The sequence below is a fragment of the Gossypium hirsutum genome, chromosome D13 (assembly GCF_007990345.1).
Source record: "Gossypium hirsutum isolate 1008001.06 chromosome D13, Gossypium_hirsutum_v2.1, whole genome shotgun sequence".
Taxonomy (NCBI): domain Eukaryota; kingdom Viridiplantae; phylum Streptophyta; class Magnoliopsida; order Malvales; family Malvaceae; genus Gossypium; species Gossypium hirsutum.
In genome coordinates, this window is record NC_053449.1 from 38,249,044 (window position 1) to 38,268,625 (window position 19,582).

Consider the following 19,582-nt stretch of genomic DNA (forward strand, 5'->3'; position numbering starts at 1 on the left):
TCATTATTAATTATCACCTAATTCACAGTCAATTATCAATTTGTACAAATTTTGCAATTTATTCAATTTAATCCCTAAAATCGGGACTAGCATAAATTTCGATCTAAAACTCCAAATTGAAATCTGATTTCACTATTGTCCATTAGGGACCTCCTATTTCTTATTTCTACAGTAAGTTTTACAATTTGTTTAGTTTAGTTTTTAATGTACGAAACTATTAATTAGCTTTACAATTTAGTCTTTCTTTTCACATCTAAGCTTAAAATCTATCAAATTAACACCTAAAACTTCAAGAAATCATCAATGAAAACTTTCTAAAACTTTAAAGGTTTTATAAATTGGTACATAGGCTAGCTAAATTAAGTTTTGGGGACCTCAAAAACATATAATTTACAAGAAACGAACCTGAAATCACTTACCACTCGAAGGACCAAAGACTGAAAGCTTCAAACCCTACTTTTCATTCTTTTGTGCCGTGAGAAAGATGAAGAAGACAAGAAATGGCTTTCATTTATTTTAATTTTTCTTATATAGTTTAATTAGTTATTAATTAATTATAATTAACTTAATTAATCTAAGCTTAGTTAAACTTAAGCTTAATTAACAATTTTGGTGGGTTACAACTATTCCCCACCACCGTTTAACATGATTGGAAGGGTTCAAATCCAATCCGTGTAATTAGTGGAAAGATTTCCCTATCTTATGGCTTGAAATAGTGTCATACAAGAAAATCCTCCCTCTTATTTTATTCTAATTCGAATTCTAACGCACTTAGGACGACAGGGCTTGTTAATGTTAATTGAATGTCAGGTCCAAGCAGGGATGGAAAAGAAGTAAAAAAGGGGCCTAGTTATTTACCTGAAACTTAGAATAGTTGCATTAAACATACCCGTCTTGATCCTCATCCATTTACTAGTAGAAGATTAAGCAGCAGCCCCAACGGTAATTTGATTCTTTGTCGGTCTCGATTCCGCTCGTACTGGGTTTCTTGCTCTATAAGCGTAAATAGTTTCAATTGTTTAATTGGTCTTTCAATTAATTAAAAATCCATAACAATTAACTTTTATCACTTTTATAATTTGGTCTTCGGAGCTTAATTAGCCATCCATTTAACAAAATAAAGAGAACAAATTTCAATTAACATTTAAACTAACCTTGTACATATTATTATTTAATATCTATGGACTCAAACATCGCAAATGGTGTTTCGAAACCGTCGTTTTCAACACCACTGAAAAATAGGCTGTTACAAACAGCACAAGAAAGTGCACCCTACTAGACACATTTTCTTGCAAAGCCGATTGAAAACACGTCCAATTGAACGCATTTTCACATTCTCTCTCCAAAATTGGCCTATTCTGATAAATATCATAAAAATCGGCCTATTTCGTTTTTTTTAAACTAACCTTTTTGACTAATTTAGCCTTAATTAATTTCATTCCCATGCTTGGAAATAGCAAAATGAAAGAGAAAGTAAAGTTCCCTTTCAATAAGTACTAACAAATAATAAGAAGAGAAACAAAGAAACTTCAAGAAAAAAAAGAGATTTAAATGTTGGCGTGTTGCACTTGCATGCTCACCTTATGGAGTTTGTGATAGGTGCCGACGACTTGAGGGAGGTGAGAAGCTAAATAGGACAAGAAACAACCAACAAGCAGAGGACAAGCAACAACCAACAAGCAGAGGACAAGCAACTTTTTTCTAAATTCAAACTGATGCTGCCTGACACTTTGGCGGCACACCTTGAAAAGTAATTTTTTCTTTACTGATACCATATTTGGTCTATATTTAGGGATATTTTTTTGGTGTTGCCTTACACGTTTGTGACACCACTTAAAAAAGATTTTACTTCAACTAATTCATTGGTAGAAAGTAAAGGGAATTTTAGGGTGGTGTCGCCTAACACATTGACGGCACTAGAAAATATTGTAGAAAACAACCCATTTTTAATTATTCTATATCTTATACCATTTTCATAATTAATATTTTTGTATTATTTTAATAAAAAAAACCCTTATTTGGCTAGTTAAATACCTTATATATCCTTACATTTTTTTTCTTTTGTAAAGTATACATTTTTCTTATAGTTCACGAAAACTAATCTTTTTGGGATTCATGGATGCTCCTCCAACAACATCATCTCCAATGTTTGAATTCTCTCCTTAGAAGTACAATATGTCTTACTACTACATTAAACACTTAGGCCTTATTTGGTTACTAGTGTAATAACATGAGGAAATAGCTTATTTAGTACATATGTATTACAATTATAATTAGACATAAAATAAAAAATAGTTAGTACAGTTTTAAACTTGAAACTAGAAATATGAGAAAATTTTTGTAAAAAATAAGACCTCTCAAAATAAGCAAAAACAAAATTTATTATCTTTCTTCAAAACAAGTCATATGAGTAGCTAAAAATTACTAATTAAAATTAGTTTATTGCTAACTCATATACTAAAATAAGGTGAATAATTAGTAGCAGTATTTAATACATTTTCTTTATTAAGAATGATGAATAGGGAAAAATGAAGAAAAATTTTTGTTGCTTGAGTTACAAAATAGAAAATATGGTTATGATTAATCTTCCGAACATTGGATAGGATAAGAATATAATAAAAATACATGTATTGTATATCTAATCTCTACAGATTAAATAAAATTCCCATTGTGTTTCTCCCTCAAATCAAATGTAATGCAAGTGTAGCATAAAATTAGACTTCAAATGAGTCAAGCATGGCTTTTAAAGTTTTCTGGGATGTGGACCACTGTTTATCATTAGCACTAGCCACGAACAATACAACAGTGCTTCCTTTTGCAGTTGCTTTTGCAAGATTGTGGGAACCCGTTAGAGCAAATGGAGTCTCAAGAACGTATTTGTAGTACTGCAAAAATAAATATATCCAAGTTTAATATTGGGTTACACCAACAATATAAATTTACATATTGTTACAGCACCCCCATCGAAAATAGACAAAAAAAATTAAAACATCTTTAATAGGTTTAATTCATGATTTAGCCATTGAAGTATACTCATTTTTCCATTTTGATACCTAAATTTTTTAACTCAATTCTATCTCCATAAATTAAGCATATTAGTGAAGGAATATAATATTCACTATTTATTGATTCATTTATATGTATTATAAACCTCATGTTTGATTGATTTAGTATCACAGGTTAGCTAGGTACCATCTTAATTGAGAAAAGATTAATATAACATTTATTTTATATGATAACTAATATTATTATGATAATGTTTTTATCTTTTTCTTACTTTTATATAATCTTTAAATAAAATTGATAAAACTCACATATCAAAGGACGAGACATGTGTTTAATAAGAGTTATATACAAATTCTTTATTTTAAATGATTAATATAGCATTTATTTCAAATGATAACCATTAGTATCATTTTAAATTTTTTGTAGAGGTTCATTGGAGCAACAATTTTTTGTGGTAGTGATGCACTTCCTAATTCAACTAAGCTTGAAAATTCATCATATGAAGCTTAAAGCCAAACCAAACAAATAATTGGGATTACTCGAGGCCAACTAGAATTACATAGTAAGGGTCTTAAAAGGGGAATCAAATCTTACAACTTGAAAACTTGATCAATATGTAACTAGGAAAGATTTAGCACAAATGGTTGGATTGAATGAATTACCTTTCAAATTTGTACAACGTGAAGGCTTTAGGAAGTTTATGCATATGGCATGTCCTAGGTTCCATATTTCTTCACGAATTACATGAAAATGGATGCATGTTTATCTACTTTACTTAGATGAAAGTGTCAAACTAAAACAATTTTTGAGATGCAAAATTTTTTTTAACTACTAACACATAGACTTGTTTGTAAATAGCTAATTATCTATCTTACAACCTATTTTATCGATAATGATTGGAAATTGAATAAAAATTATAAAATTTTGTCCAATTTCTATTTATAAAGGCTAGGCTAGTGGTAACTTGAGTAAGAAATGCTTGTTGAATTAGGGATTAACACATTGATCAATCTAATAGTTGATAATGCAAGTGCAAATGATGTTGCTACTTAGTTAGTTGAGTAAGAAAAGTTATGAGATGAATTGCATGCATTGTGAAGTTAACTGTAGTTGAAGGTTTAAAAGAAATACATAAATCTATTCGATGTGTTAGGGGTTGTAATATATATGAATCAATCTCTAACTAGAATCGAAATGTTTAAGGAGTGTGTTGATATGGAAAATTTAGAGAACAAAAGAAATATTTTATCTTGATGTTTGTACTAAGTGAAACACCACCTACTTGATGTTAAACTCTGCTTAGAATTTTAAAAGAGCTTTTAAGAGCTTTGAGGAGCAAGATAACAACTTTAAAGCTGAACTTAGGTTATGAACAAAATAAGCAACACAAGATCAACCTAAATTTAGCCATACTCACAAGGGGCACTATTTAATGTGGTTTTACCCTCTAGCCTCATAAATTTTGCACAAATAAAACTACAATTCCTTTTCATAAAATATCCAGTAGAGATTACATCTCTCTTTTACTTGATAGTTCTAAAGGCTAAACCCTACTCTTTATTTACATAACCCATTACTTGATCACTAAGAAACCTTATTTACCATGATTTCCTATATATTATTTTATTAAATAAACTTTATAATCAATTAATCCCTAAGTAACCTAGAATCTCATTTGGATATTGCCTTGGGTCAATATCTAACAATCTCCACCTTGCATAAATTCAATTAAAAAAAATTGGCCCTCAATCTTTAATATCCGATTGCTTCTAAATCTAAAAATTTTAGTTGAAGCACCACTAGATGAATTGAGATCTCCATCTCCATCTGAAACCTTCAATAACAAGTATTCTCTTGCATGTCTTTGATCTTGCAACCACTATCTATAGCAACAAATTTTCTCAAAACCAAATAAATGATTCATGCTCACACCATTATGAGATTTGAACCTTAGCTTTGATATCAATTGTTGGAAATTTATGGGTGGAACTGTAATAAACACGAGGTCGACACAAAATTAATCATTCTCATAGGAAACAATATTTAACATAATTAGGTCACTTTGGCCTACGTCTACAATACCAAAAGAATAAAGATCACTCCCTAAACTTGTAGCTTTTGCATGGATAAAGCTACAAACAATCCTCACAACGTGTAACTTTTACTCAAGATAAAGTTACAAATCTTCCTCACAAAAGATCTTGTAGGACTAACATCACTCTTTTAATTCATAATTCTAAATGTTAAATCTATTCTTTATTTATAAAGCCTATTACTTAATTATTAAGAAGAAATATTCTTCACTATTACTAATATGCACATCATAAAATAAATTTAATTATAAAACAATCTTCCACCAATAAAACTACACTAGAATCCCAATTTAATATTGTCAAAATTGTAAATTAGAATGCAACAACACTTGAATAATAGATAAAAAAAATCAAGTTACATTCAAACCCATAAAGACACGAAGAACAAAGTACATGAAAATTGGGTATATGATTAAAAAATATGCATTGAATTGATAATGGTAAATCTAAAGAAACACGAGTTATGCTTGAAAAAGACATTGATGGGTAAATTGCTTAACTTGATGTTTACACAAGTAATATGATCCAAAAGAGCTATGCATTTATTGCATGTTAGATAATGATATTATGTTTAGTTATTTAAATATTTGTCATAAATATATAAGATCCAAAACCTTCCTTTTATTCACACACACACCTCATGCCTCTCCTCCTTTTTGTGTTATAGATTGCTGGTTAAATTTTAATTTTGTTTCCTCTATTATTTTTAAATTTATGATTTAATTGTTATATTTTTATAATGTTATTAATTAATCCAAATAATTAATATTGTTGACTTTTTTATTAAATTATTAGGTGGTTATATATAATTAGAATATCTTAAAAGCCTTAGAGACTGATGAGTGACTTCTCCTTTCTTTTGAGTTTGCCTTTTTTCCTTTTCTATATTATAAGGTAATGGTCAAATTCCAATTTTAACTCCTATACATATATATATACTTTTAAGAAAATAAGTCTTAATTGGTATGTTCAACGCTCTTTTTATTATTGCATGACTACCATGTGAATATATATTCTTTAATTTTAAAATATCCCTTCAGTAAATTTAATAGAAGAATTTTAACAGTGAAAACAGCTTAACTTGAATTTTTAAATTAAAAAATAGAGAAATTAAAAGAAGGGACTCAATCCCAAGTATACAAAGTGTATAAAGACTTAAAACAAATTTTATCTTTCAAATTTTTATTCATAAATAAATAATTAACTATCTATGTATCTATTATCAATGAATAGGATAATATTTCATCACAACTTTTTCTTTAAATATACATAATTTTAATTAAATGAGGTTAACTTTATTAAAGTATATATACTTTTAGAATCAAATACAAATCATATATATTTATACTCAAGTAAGAGTTTATAATCCCTATTATCTACAGCACAGTCATGACTACTTTTCAATATATTATTTTTTTTGTTTAATATTTTCCCTTTAATATTATATTTCTATATTGAATACGCTTTTTAAATTAACAAAAATCATTTACTTGAGCATCAAATGTTTGTCTTTTCCCATTACTTGCCAAAAAATATATACAAGCATATAATTATGGATATATATATATATATAAAGAGATTATATTTGAGACCCTATCAATATATAAGCTTCTGCATAATTAATACATTATAATTTTTCGTATCATTAATGAGAAAACTAAAAAAAAAGTTGGATAACTTTCTAATAAATAGTTAAAATTTTATTTAAACCTAAATAAAATTACCTATAATTTCTAGTTTTTATCTCTTCATAGCGAGAAAAAATCCAAACAAAGACAATTCTTTTTTTCTTTATCTTGATCAAGACACAAGTTGCAGAACTTCTTTGCTATAAATATATATTGGGATAAAATCGGGTATTTTTATCCGTTTTACAATCCGAGACTAATCATATGCGGATTGAGATGGTATTTAAGTAAAGTCCTTTTAATAATGATTCGAATGCCTGGAGAAAAAAAATCTACTTTCACTCCTAACCATTCGTTGATATTATGAATTTATATTTAACGAAATGTTATTAATAATAAATTATATGATTTCACCTATTAAAAAAATAATTGTATATTAGAAACATTAATTATCTATACTTTTTTTTTTAAAGTTTTAGCATATGTTCCACTGTCATCATAAAAATTTCTATATTGATCCATACGTTTAAAAAATTTATTTCGATTATTCAAAAATAAAAAATAAAGGCATACAATTTTGTTCTCTTCTTTCTTTTGATTTAATTTTGATTTTCGCTTTCTTCCATTTCCCTACATCGTTATCGTTTTTTATGGAGATCCTTACTACGTCTACTTAACCTGACATAAGAATGCATAAACATGAAGTAGGAAAAACGAATTGGTTGTAGACTTGTAGTAGTAGTAAAACGTACCGTCTGTTGCCCACGTTTTTCTACAGATGTTTCAAGGAGTTCATCCGGGTCATAGGAATTTCCAGTGACAAAAGGACCAAGTGATGCAATCACTTTCTCGGGGTCCCCAATTTCTTCGATCGATGCATTTGGCTTGTTTGTTAGACGTATCAAAGGAGATGCCACCACTTGGATTTTCCCCTGTTTTTCATCTTCAAACTTTACTTCTACCCATGGTTCTGCACACTTGGGCTGGCAGTAATTTCCCGACAAGATGTTGGCCACTCGGCTTTGCTTCCATGTGGGTGGGATAAGAAACTGGTACGGCTGCACATTTCCTGCAATAAAACTAGAACTAAATATTCAAGTATTATCAGCAAACACATACCAAATTGGTTTGATGCTTTACAATTACAAACCACACAAATAACTATTGATGGTTGGACTAGGTGATGGACATGGGTACCTGCGCGTAGAGCTGGGGTGTCTTTTGGGGAGGCCTTGAAGACGACGAAAGAAGGGTCGGTGGGGGATGGCGGAAGGTACGACCCCACCTCTACTTCTCTTGCTTCTGAAATGGGAGCTCCTCCGAATACCACCAGCGGCAGCAGTGCCAGCCCTTTAATCAATGTTTCTCTCCTCTGACTCACGCTGACTCCTCTTTTACTATCGATACAGATGAGGCTGAGGTTTTCTTGAATTGATGCTTGATTTGCATTAGAGATTCCAAGTTTTAATGAAGATTTCGAAGAATTTGAGAATAGGGGTGATAGGAGAGTTAGTGAAACAGAGGCCATTTGTAATGGTGTTTCTTTTCTTTCCAGGAAGGGAAATAGAGGGCTCTTCTTATCTACTCTCGTGCTTTTTGATAAGGAAATGCCTCATTGCGCGCATTGCTGGCCACCCATTTATTTACCGGAATAGGTTTATCACTGTTCTTTATAAAGAAGCAATTGATAACCCTCTTCTCAAGGTTTCTTCTTTTAATTATATCTAGTCTTAGTTTTCTAATTGGGTTTTAATAAAAGTGGTTAGAAAACTTAATCAGTACGCATAATACACATAAACTAGTCAAAAGGATCAATATATTGTCATATTTTGAGTTAAATGGATTTAATTTTATGCTTTTTCCATATTTTTTTATGGCAATTAAAGAAGGTAGATGTAAATTTGGTTGAGTTACTGGATATCAAGGATGATCCAAGCAAAATCTCGGCAATGACAATTCAAAAACTCAGAACTGCATTGAGGTAAAGAACAAATTAAGGACAAAACTGTTGATGTTAATGCTAAATTTGTGGCCACCGAGAAGAACAAAACTGCTTGTGCTTCAGGCAGTGCAGAAAATTTAGACATATGTAGCACTAGTGCTTATACCGATGTGATTTATGGAACTATTCCTTCTTTCTCTCCTTAATTTGTTTTAGTTGTGTATGTAATTTGACTAGAAGGATGGGTTATTGTGTTTGAACCTTGATTTGGCCAGGTAGGACGACTTCTCTAACAAAGAAGAAAGCAAATATGTGAGTGCCAAAAAATGGAGTTACTCTTCCTTCGAATCAAGACGAACTGTGGACTATTTTGGCCCATAAGAAGCCACAAAAAGTGTGGATAGCATATAACCCTAGAATCATGAGACGTTTTACTTCCTATAGAGAATACAAAGTTTGTGAAGATTCTTTCTTGGTATGCTTAGCGCACGTTTTATTCTTGGAACGGCACCAATGTGGAGTCAATCAAATTGTCTCTTATAGAAGAAGGATAGTATAATAGCTTTTGGACTTGCAGCAATACATTCCAAAACTTAGTTATTCACTTATCCTGGCACAACAATAGTATCTAGGTCGGGTATGTCTTATTCAGAGTGGTTTATCTTAGATGTGATACTTGGAATATTTTTCACTTATGGATATAAATTATGCCACCTTTTTACATTCCTATCCTGTTTTACATTAGGACCTAGTGGTGCTATTGTAACAACCCATTTTCAGTGGTATCGTAAATGGTGATTTTGGAATCTGTTTATCGATGTATTGATTCAGTAAGTTTTAATATTTAATATCTATTAGTCTATTATAGTGTTATATGAAACATTGGTTTTCTAATTTGATTGATTGGAAAATCTATTTTAGTATAAGGATGAATTCGTAAGGGTAGTAAAAGTTGATCATTATGGATTTCTTTTGCTAATGATAATACATTAATCGATTAGGGATTAAAATGAAAATTAAGCCATATTTATAGATAGTGGTCGGACAGGTGTTAGCATTTCCTATCACCATGTTAATTGTAATTAATGATCAAATTAGATATATATATACCGTAACATTGTAGACAGAGGGAAGAAAACTCATTCTTCTTTCTTTCGTCTTTTCCATCTCCGTCTTTCTTCTTTGTTAAACTTAGAAAACTCAGTCAATCTTTGTTTTCTTGCATGGTAAGCTAATTTAAGTCTTTTTTTTCTTGAATTTGATGTTTTTTTTATTGTTGTACTTCAATTTAATTAATAGTGGTATTCATTTGCAAAACAGTTAAAAAATTCATGAGATTACCATTGTTGAATGCTTGAAATTGTGGTGTTAAATGTTTAGATTAGATGAAAAGTTATGAAAAAGGATCATTTGGTAAAATAAGAATTTTTTAGTTTTGAATAACATGACTAAAGTGTAGACATTTCGAAACCAGCTTAAGATTTCTATAAGCATTGTTATGAAGGGATTGACTTTTTAAGTGTTAGATTTAGGGAAGCTAGGGTGATGGAATTGAATTGACTTATATGTTTCATAAGTTGATGAATGATAATGGTTAATAAAAAAATTGAATTAAAATTATGTTATAGATCAAGATTTGAACCCGCCAAGAGAAGATCGCGAGAAAGGGAAAGTCATTGAGTAGACTCTACCGTGGCGTGTTATTATTTCATCATGTAAGTTCATTCAATATAAACATTGTTTAACTTTCTTTTCTTTTGTCCTTTAATTGTATAATTGAAAATTCGGTAAGTTAGATTTAAGTTACTATGTATTGAGAGAAGAGGTACTAAATGATGAAACCAAGGAATGAAAATAAGTTCACAAAGTGAAAGTGTCCCGATGAATTAAGTAAAATACTCATACACATGGTTACATGCTATTTCCTAATGATTCCAAGATCTAGCATTTGTTGCGGACTTGAAGATACATGTGGCATAGATTTAGCCTGGACTGGTAATTTGATGTCGTTTTATAGGTTTAGTTTGAACTGGTAACCTTACATGTATATATATAGTCCTGGCCAGGCTTTTATTATGTTGGTAAAGGTTTAGCCTGGATAGGTAACCTGACACCTCTATACATGATAAGCTCGGATGATAAGAAGTGTACTTGTGGTTTGGGTTCTTTTACGATGTTCATCGGGTAATATAAAATGTGTGAAATTGGCAAGTTAAGGAATGAAGGGAAATAAAAGAATTGACTATTATAAGTGGAGTTTGCACTATTGAAAAGTATGAGAATGAACTTGATAAGAAGAGTGTTATTGTATCATATTGTATACTCGATATACTATATTTGATGAAGTATATGCACTTACCTTGTTGGCGAATTGTGTTGCTTGATAGGTAAACTGTGTTTGCATATTAAACTATCATATAATTATTATGTGAGGTAAGTTAACCATAGAATTTGTATGAGCTTACTAAGTATTCTTAATACTTACGCCTAGATTACTTTTATCTTGTAGATTTTAAATGTTCAAAGAGTGTCAATTGAATCAACAAGAAGGTCATACTATCTGTAGAAGTTGTGGTAGACTTTTGATTTTAAATTGAGTCGGTCTAAGTGGTATGCATATAGTTGTTTGGTTATTTGTAAACAAACATATTAAATTTTGAAAGTGATTACTTGGAATTTCATGATGTATATAATAAAAATAAAATTCAGTTATATTATGTTTTGAACTTTAAGTTTCACGGGACCTGTCACATTGTGGAGTATTCGCAAAACAATTTACCATATTAGGTATCCGTAGGAAATTTTCTAAATTAGATGTTCGCTTTACTTTCCGCAATAAGTGTGTTTGCGAAATAATCCGAAGTTTAGCCATCTGAATTTTAAATTCGTAGATGAACAACCCACAAGATCGATCTGCCATCTATTAGTCCGCGGCATGGTCCCCCATGTATGTTTAAATTATGTGTATGTTATGTCAATCTCACGTGGTAGCCTCCTGTAGCTCAGTTCCGGTGATCAGACTAGGCAAGGGGTGTTACAACTATGCTAAAAAGTATTCTCTGTTTTTATGTTAGTGGGGTTTGTTCTTATGTCACAGGTTGCAAATCAAAGCCCATAACCATTGTGCACAGAACATCGCATGGAGGTCAACTTATTAAATAAGGCTCATTTAACTGACTCGAATTGGCCCGACTCGTGGAACCCGTAGAGAAGCTCATCTACTTGAAGCCTTGGTGGCTCAGTGAAAGAATTTAGTGAAACTAGAGTTATTAGGGTAATTAATGTAAATCTTAAGGGATAAAAATGTATGGAGTTTAAATCCCTTAGGACTCTCATCTTGTATATAGACATTAATCTTAGCCGTTTATGTAATTAAATCTTTATCGTTGGATCTAGAGGAGCTTAACTATAAATAGAGGCCTCTGCTTCATTTGTAATCATCCCATTGAATCTCATTGATAATTAAAGAATAGATTTGAGAGCATTTTACTTAAACACTTGGTGTGCATTACTTTCTTCTGGCTTTCCAATTCTCTCATTGTTTTTTCGTTTCGAGTTTGCTTTTATTATATTTTTTTGTGCCTTAACGAATTTTTGAGAGAATTCTCATTTTTCGAGTGTTAGGTTGACTTAGAATTGAAGAGAATAAATCACCTAAGGCCGTGCGGTTTGCTAGACTAAAGTTCTAACCCCGTGACACTTACATCAGCTTCACCTGGATTTTATATCTGTTAATGTAATGTTAGTTTCTTTGTTTTGCAATATATACTTAATTTCGAAAATGATTATCTTGTACATTAAAATTTTGAAATACTGCTAATGGAATTAGTAGATTATTACTTTAAAGAACATAATATAAAAAAAATTATAGCTACCCTTCAACTTCTAATGACGAAATAGGACTTTGAAACTATGTGAAAAGTGAAGAGTAATCATGCTTGATTTTATCCATTTAACAAGTCTTAATAAATGAGATTCATTTCAATCTTATGCTTTCATTGATTGCTGGGATTGTTGTTTGTTTTCTTCATTCCATGTCTACTGTATAGTTAGGAGATTGACCTTTCAAAATTCAAGTATCAACTATCTAGTTTGTTGTTCAAAATTAGTAGTTTTCTAACTGATAAAACCACTTTTTGTCAGATATGATCATGATAGTGAATGACGGATTCTAACAGCAGAGTTCGTTTCTTTTTATTTTGTTAAGTGTCTAGGTTCCTAATTCTTGGGATGGCTTGAGAAAGCTGGTAAAGGGCTTAAACCTTTCCTATGTTACTTGCCAACATTTTTGAAGTTATTTTTTTAATTTATTTTTTTTTCAACTTTTTACTAAAGGATTACAAAATGGGATCCATCTTATAAAAGCAAGCATGCTCACATTTACCTATTTCATTTGGCATTTTTTTCTTTTAACTCATTTAATTATTTTTGTTTTCCAATTTCTGTTCTATACTAGCAAGTTTAATGAATCCCCTAATCCTCGGTCTTGCATTCTCCTTTACATACTTTTACTTCTTGTTCAAATTGGGCACAAATTTTCTTGTGAATTCATGGGATACTTTTGATTTACATGTTTTCATTTTAATGGATAGTCAATCACATTTGTTCAATAGTTTCAACATTTGGCACAATTTCAAGCAATGTGATAACAATAATTTTTGTTTTCATTTCATTAGAAATAAACTATTTACAAAGATAAATTCTTGACAAAACTATTTCTACTAATCAACCACTACATCTTGAGTTTCCTTCTCTTTAGCATTCGAGATAACTTCTTCAGCATGCATAGGATCAGTTGTAGGAGGATTAGTTTTCTCAGTAGGAGTTGGGCCTACGAATGGCCTGTTTGAAGATCACTAATCTCAGTTTCTATTTGCTCCTCTTTAGAACCTTCCTCCTCTAGAAGGTCTTTTTGAGTAATCAAGCATGTCTCATGCATTTTCTCATAAAAACAGACCCACTCAGGACCTTTTGGGTCAAATAAATCGAAGCCCAACTCCTCTTGACCCAGTTCGAGTAGCTCCTTTATAGGATCCACCTTCATATCATATCAACAAAAGTGCCCATACAAAAGAAATAGTAAAACATCAAGTAAAAAAAACACGAAATTAAAAACTAGAAAAGATTAAAAATTAAAAATTAAAAACAAAGATTAAATATATAGAACATAGAAGCCTTTTAGGAACTGGGACGATCTATATTGCCACTATAAAAGAACTTCTAATTGGTCCTCGACACTTTGATTCGTAATTTGTTCTTCCGTTGATGTATATGAACCAACATCTTCAGTTGAATCCACTAATAGTGCCTTATCTTCGATCAAAGCAACATCCATATTACGAGCTATTTGATGCCAAATCTGAGCCCACCCCATACCATTTCTAAAGGTATTATTATGTCGAGCTTCCTCACCCCCAACGTATTATGAAGCTTTGGTTGTTCAAGCTTTGCCTCCACTATCAAATGAGAACAAAAAGAACTCATCGACTTCTTCGGTTGACATCTCCCCAACTATAGCCAGAAAGTGTATCGGCTCCTTTACACTTCCATTTAAAAATGATTCAAGCTCAATGTCAGTTGTTACTTCTACATCTACTCTTATGTCAATTAGGTCGGAGACACCTTCTTCCTTCTCCAACTCCTCATCATGGTCTTCAATTCCAAACTCTTACTAAACTTCACTGTTTAACTCAATAGTAATGATGGCAATACGGTGGTCCTCATCATCAGAATCGTTAACATTAAGCACGACCTATTCCATTGGATTTTGCACTTCAAATTGATGTTGAAGTAGTTCCACCATCTAACTTATCGTGTTTTGAATTTCCTCGAATGTATCTTAGAGTTCTCAAGCAATTTTGTCCATCTCGAATGCATCTTTATACGACTCATGCAGAGGTTCGTTCGAGTACTAATGCATATCATCTTTTTCATCATAACTCCATTTGTTTGCTGAGGCTTTGTTTAACCAACTCGATCTTCCTTCATGTGTATACCATTCATCACACCACTTGTATTTATCATCATCCATGATTAAGTTAAATTGTCAACAAGGTAAATAAAAAAAATACTAAAAACGACAATATTATAAATATTTAAGAAAGTTCCAACACTATCTAGCTCGTTCGTCTTTCGACTAGTATTATTTTACTAAATAAACAATTTAATAAAAAATTTCACTACTGTAAGCCCCAGGAACGGTGCCAACAACTTGATTACACCTCGGCATGCGTGCGTTAGGGCTAAGGACTATGCTATTAAATATGGAAGTGAAGTGCAGTATCTACAAGTGAACAGGTCAAATTGTAATATAGATTTTATTTACAATAAAACATTTAGAAAGTATTTTGAGGATCGTACCCAAGGAATTTCTATATTGGAGAAAATTATTACTAAATTTGTAACGCCTCAAAAGTTTGAGTTTTTGATTTGTTAAATTTTGTCAAGTGAGTTAATCTGGTTTAATGGATAGGTGTTATGTTTATGTGTAAAAGGTTCTGGGTTTAAATCTTTGAACATCTGGCTTAAATTTAATTCTTGCTCAACTATTGACAGAATGAGCCTATTGGTTCAGTAGTAAGGTTTCAACTTACCCTTTGGTCTTGTGTTCGAATCCTGCGTGTGCAAACGAGAATTATTTTTCTATTTCCTAGTGGTGCCACCTATGAGGAGAAATTTGGATAGAATTGGTCTTCTTAAGGAGATTTGTTAGGGATTTGTACCTAGTTTAGTGGGTGGTTGGGTGGAAGTGGGTAGGTTTTCTTCTAAAAAAAATTATTCTTGTGTTTTATCCAAAATTTTCCCAACTTTACCGTCCACTTTGGCCCCCATTTTACATTTTTTTTGCTTTTTCCTTCTTGTTTCAATTTTCCTTCTTGCTCATTCCTATACATTTTTCTATTGATATTACTTTTGTTCTTTGCACTCTTTGTCCTTCTTATCTTCGCGTTGTTAATCTTTCATCCAACTTTGCATAAGTTTTCTACTACTGAATTTTTATGAAAAAGTTTTGATGGATGAATTGGTTAATTCTTGTGGTGTGGGTTTAATATTTGTGAAAGCTTTGTTTTAGGTGAGGATTTTGAGACAAACGTTCCTTCGACGAATTAATTTTTGTTGAAAGTTGTTGTTCGATTTGGGTAAGTAATCAAATATTGTTCTAGTGGTTTTTCTGTGCTGTTAAGGATTTTTTATTGGCGTTTGATGTCGATTTAGTGGTTTAGTTTTAGGGTATCATTACTAATTTAGGCATTTTAAATAATTATTTTAGGTATTGGAAATCTCGCTCTTGGATTCACATAAGAAAACATCAAGGTGTGTAATGGAAAACTCGAAAAATAGGGAACAGCGTGATGCTAAAAATCTCACTATCGACGTCACACAGCTGTGTGCCAGGCCACATGGTTTGGGTCAATTAGGTCGTGTAAACCACATGGGCTGGGCTAGTTAGGCTGTGTGGGCCATTAACTGAAAATTTTTGCTTCGGCCCGTATGGTAGTGTGATTCGTATTTATCCATTTTGTAGGGTCCATACTATATAAATAGAATGCGAAATCGTGATATTTGATAGTATGCTATTGTATGTAATATGACTATGGTATGTGAAATATATCTATGATGTGTATTTTGGTAATTTTGATAGCATGTCTTATGTGAAAAGCATGCATGACATATAATCATATTATATCTGTTAGTTTCTGCATGAGCATTGGGGTGGGAATAAGTTTAATGAAGGAAGTATTGACAGTTTAATAATTTGTCTTATTTGCTAGCTTGACCACATATTTCTGAATCTAGCGGTTTACCGCGTATTATTATTTGGCAACTTGGCTACACTATTTTTGAAAAGTGACATATGCTCACCTATTGGTTTATGGGGTTGGATGGGTACTTGATACTTTATTTGGTGTGTAGGAATAGATAGAGATGGTGTGTAGCAGATAGAGGTAGGATATGATTATGCATCTAAATATGTATTTGATTCTGCATCTATACCTGATTATGATAATACATCCGATTCTGAATCTGATCATGCATCTAAAATGTATATATTAATTTATGTTCATCTGATTGTTGTTCAGAATGTGTTACACATTGAGCTCGTAAGCTCACTTTCTATATGTTTTCCTTTCAGGTAACCAGCAACCTTAGGACAGATTGGCGAAGCAGGAGCTCGGTTTAAATTACTATTTTTTTAAAATTTAATTAAGTTTAAGTATTGTTTTCAATTGGAATGTTTTTGGACTTTTCTGGGACTGTTAATTGTTTTGGATTTAATTTTCATTTTGAACTACTTTATCGAGTTTAGAATATACCATTTCAAACTGCAAAGCGATGAATTTCAAAATCAAACTACTGTTTTCAAAACTTTGTTTAACTTAAGATTTTCGTTGCAAAACTAAGTAATCTTGTAGGTGTTATCTACAATTAAAATAAATAAATTTAATATGGTGTTTTCCCTAAAAACTGGAAATGTCATTATCAATTTTCGTTTTATGTTATGTTTCTGAATTTTAATTTCTGGTTTTAAAAAAAGTTTAGGTAATTCCTCCCGATTCGATCATAACGTCTAGACTGGGTATGGGGTGTTACAAAATTTATTACCTGAAAATAATTACTAATCTAGTCGAGTCTCGAATTAGCAGTGCAAATTCAATATTAGGGTAATAATGAAATTAATTAGAGCCTAAACTAACCTATCAGAATTTCCTATTCCTCGTTTCAACGATGTGAGCTCTTAGCCTAGAATCAATTGAAACCGTAATTCTCAATTAAGTCACTAGTTACCCTTAATTGAGTGCTTTATCACCCTTAGCTAGTAATATCCTTTGAGTCTCATGTTCACTAAGAGTTACTACCTAAGATACCCTTTCAGTCTCACCTAGGCACAGAGATACCCTTCCAGTGTCATCGCTTAGCACAAGTCTCCTAATGGCTTACCCAACAGGATACCCTTTCAATCTCACATGTCTAGATATTCTACTAGGATCGTCAATCCTAGTACACTAAGTTATTTAGCAAACATGAATCAATTACCAATTTTAGATATTAATTACTTAATCGATTAACCAATTATACAATCAATTCATGCGAGATATTTATAAAAGCACAAGTTTATTCTAATATTTATACAAACATTCAATTAATGAAATTAATGAAAGAGATAAAAAGAATAAGAATAAGAAGAGAATGCTCATTGATATATCGATATAAAAGTAGGCATTTGGAACATTCTCCGCTTGCAACGTCTCAAGTTCGAAATAGAAGATTTTTGATAAAGCAAACATACTCAAAACCTAATATAAAGAATTGAAATTGAATAATGTGTAAAATTCCCTTTGAATCTGGCTATAATGTTGTTTATATAGACAAAAATCAAAAGACTAAAGTGACCCTTCGTTTATAATGACAATTAGGGTTTTAAATTGGAAAAGACTTCTAATTGCCCTTAAAATCGCAGCTGATGCACGCAGGAAATTGTGGTCACGCAGAAGCAATGTTGCGACATTCAAATCCAATGTGGCAACATTCAGTCGATGTCGTGGCATTCAATTTCGATGTCGTGACATCTGTGGCAGTTCCGTCCTAGGAGTTTGTTCTTGCTTCAATCTTTGATGTCGTAACTTTCATGGCCTAATGTCACAACATTGGCATCAATTTCATCCAAAAGTTGCATCTTTAGCTCCTGACCCATCCTACATAATCACATAACCTTATTTTGATATCAAAGACAATAAAAAACTACTAAAAAACATAAATTAAATACTTAAACTATAAAAATAGGAATTAACACTAAAATGGCTTGATTTAGTTATTAGATAAGCTAAAATTATGTGAAAAGGGATTATACATTATAGTGTAAGTCGTGCCAGACCAAAAAGACTACTTGTATTAGTATACAAACCTAAACATGTTCTTAGTATAATCGAAAATTAGAAAACCGATTGAAAGATTAATATGTCGTCTATCAAGTCCAATCGTCGTACATCTTTGGATTTACGTCGTTTCGTAACACAATAAATTACATACTAACATATTTATATTGATTTAATCACAATATAATCACCTATTAACATTCACTTTAATCAAAATTATACAAAATACAGTTCATACAAACTTACTTGGCTAAATTACAGAAATACCAAGATTTATAGGCATTTTGGTAATTTTTTATTTTCCTCAATTTTCCACCCGATCCTGATCTAAATTAATAATTTCATTCAATACATTAATTTAGCCAATAAAACAATTCATTTAATGCAATTAGGTCATTTTTGAAATTTTTACAAAATTACCCCCAAAGTTATACTTTTAGTCAATTTTTCCCTAAACCTAAAACATGTAAATTAACCATTGTTAATACAAACCCAAGCTAGCCGAATAAGGGTGAAACAGAAGCTCAAAAGAGCTAAACGGAAACTCATATGAGTTAAACAGAAGCTCTAAATCCATTTTATTCATCTAAAGCATCTAATACTCATCAATGGAAACTTTCAAAATTTTCATTAAAATCAAAAACTAAGGTAATATTAAGTTGGACTTAATTGTAAAAGTCTCAAAAACATAAAAATTACAAGAAAAGAGTAAGAATTAGACTCACATGGAGCTAAAATATGAAAACTAGCTTTAAGAGCTCTTCAATGCTGTTTTTGGACTGAAAATTGAAGAAGAATTGCCTAGAAACCTTTTAGTTTTCTAATTTGTATGTTTAATTTCACTAAATTAACCATTTTGCCATTAATTCACATTATTTTATTGTTTCACCCTTATGCCACCTCAGCCATCTCCTTTAGGCTTATTTACTCTTGAAGTCCTCTCTTATTTACCATTTAAGCCATTTAATCATTTCTTATAATTCATAAATTTTGCACATTTTTCAATTTAGTCCTTTTTAATTAATTAACTATCGAAAC

At 31.2% G+C, this 19,582-nt stretch overlaps 1 protein-coding gene across 1 annotated transcript; it reads right to left on the reverse strand.

The window, feature by feature from the left end:
• Positions 1–2,574: 2,574 nt before the first annotated feature.
• Positions 2,575–8,563, reverse strand: LOC107918501 (psbP domain-containing protein 6, chloroplastic). Its single transcript, XM_016848070.2, has 3 exons — positions 7,925–8,563; positions 7,480–7,796; positions 2,575–2,885 (listed from the first exon to the last, which is right to left on the reverse strand). The coding sequence occupies exons 1-3, from the start codon at positions 8,253–8,255 to the stop codon at positions 2,715–2,717; spliced, it is 819 nt and encodes a 272-aa protein (XP_016703559.1). The 5' UTR covers positions 8,256–8,563; the 3' UTR covers positions 2,575–2,714.
• Between the last annotated feature and the right edge of the window lie 11,019 nt (positions 8,564–19,582).

Bases quoted from the DNA above. Each gene is read 5' to 3' on its own strand.
- LOC107918501 (XM_016848070.2), bottom strand. From the start codon at position 8,255: ATGGCCTCTGTTTCACTAACTCTCCTATCACCCCTATTCTCAAATTCT. The intron at 7,797-7,924 runs GTACCCATGTCC...GTTTTATTGCAG, and splicing joins CACCCCAGCTCTACGCGCAG to GAAATGTGCAGCCGTACCAG. The intron at 2,886-7,479 runs GTACGTTTTACT...TTATTTTTGCAG, and splicing joins AAAAACGTGGGCAACAGACG to TACTACAAATACGTTCTTGA.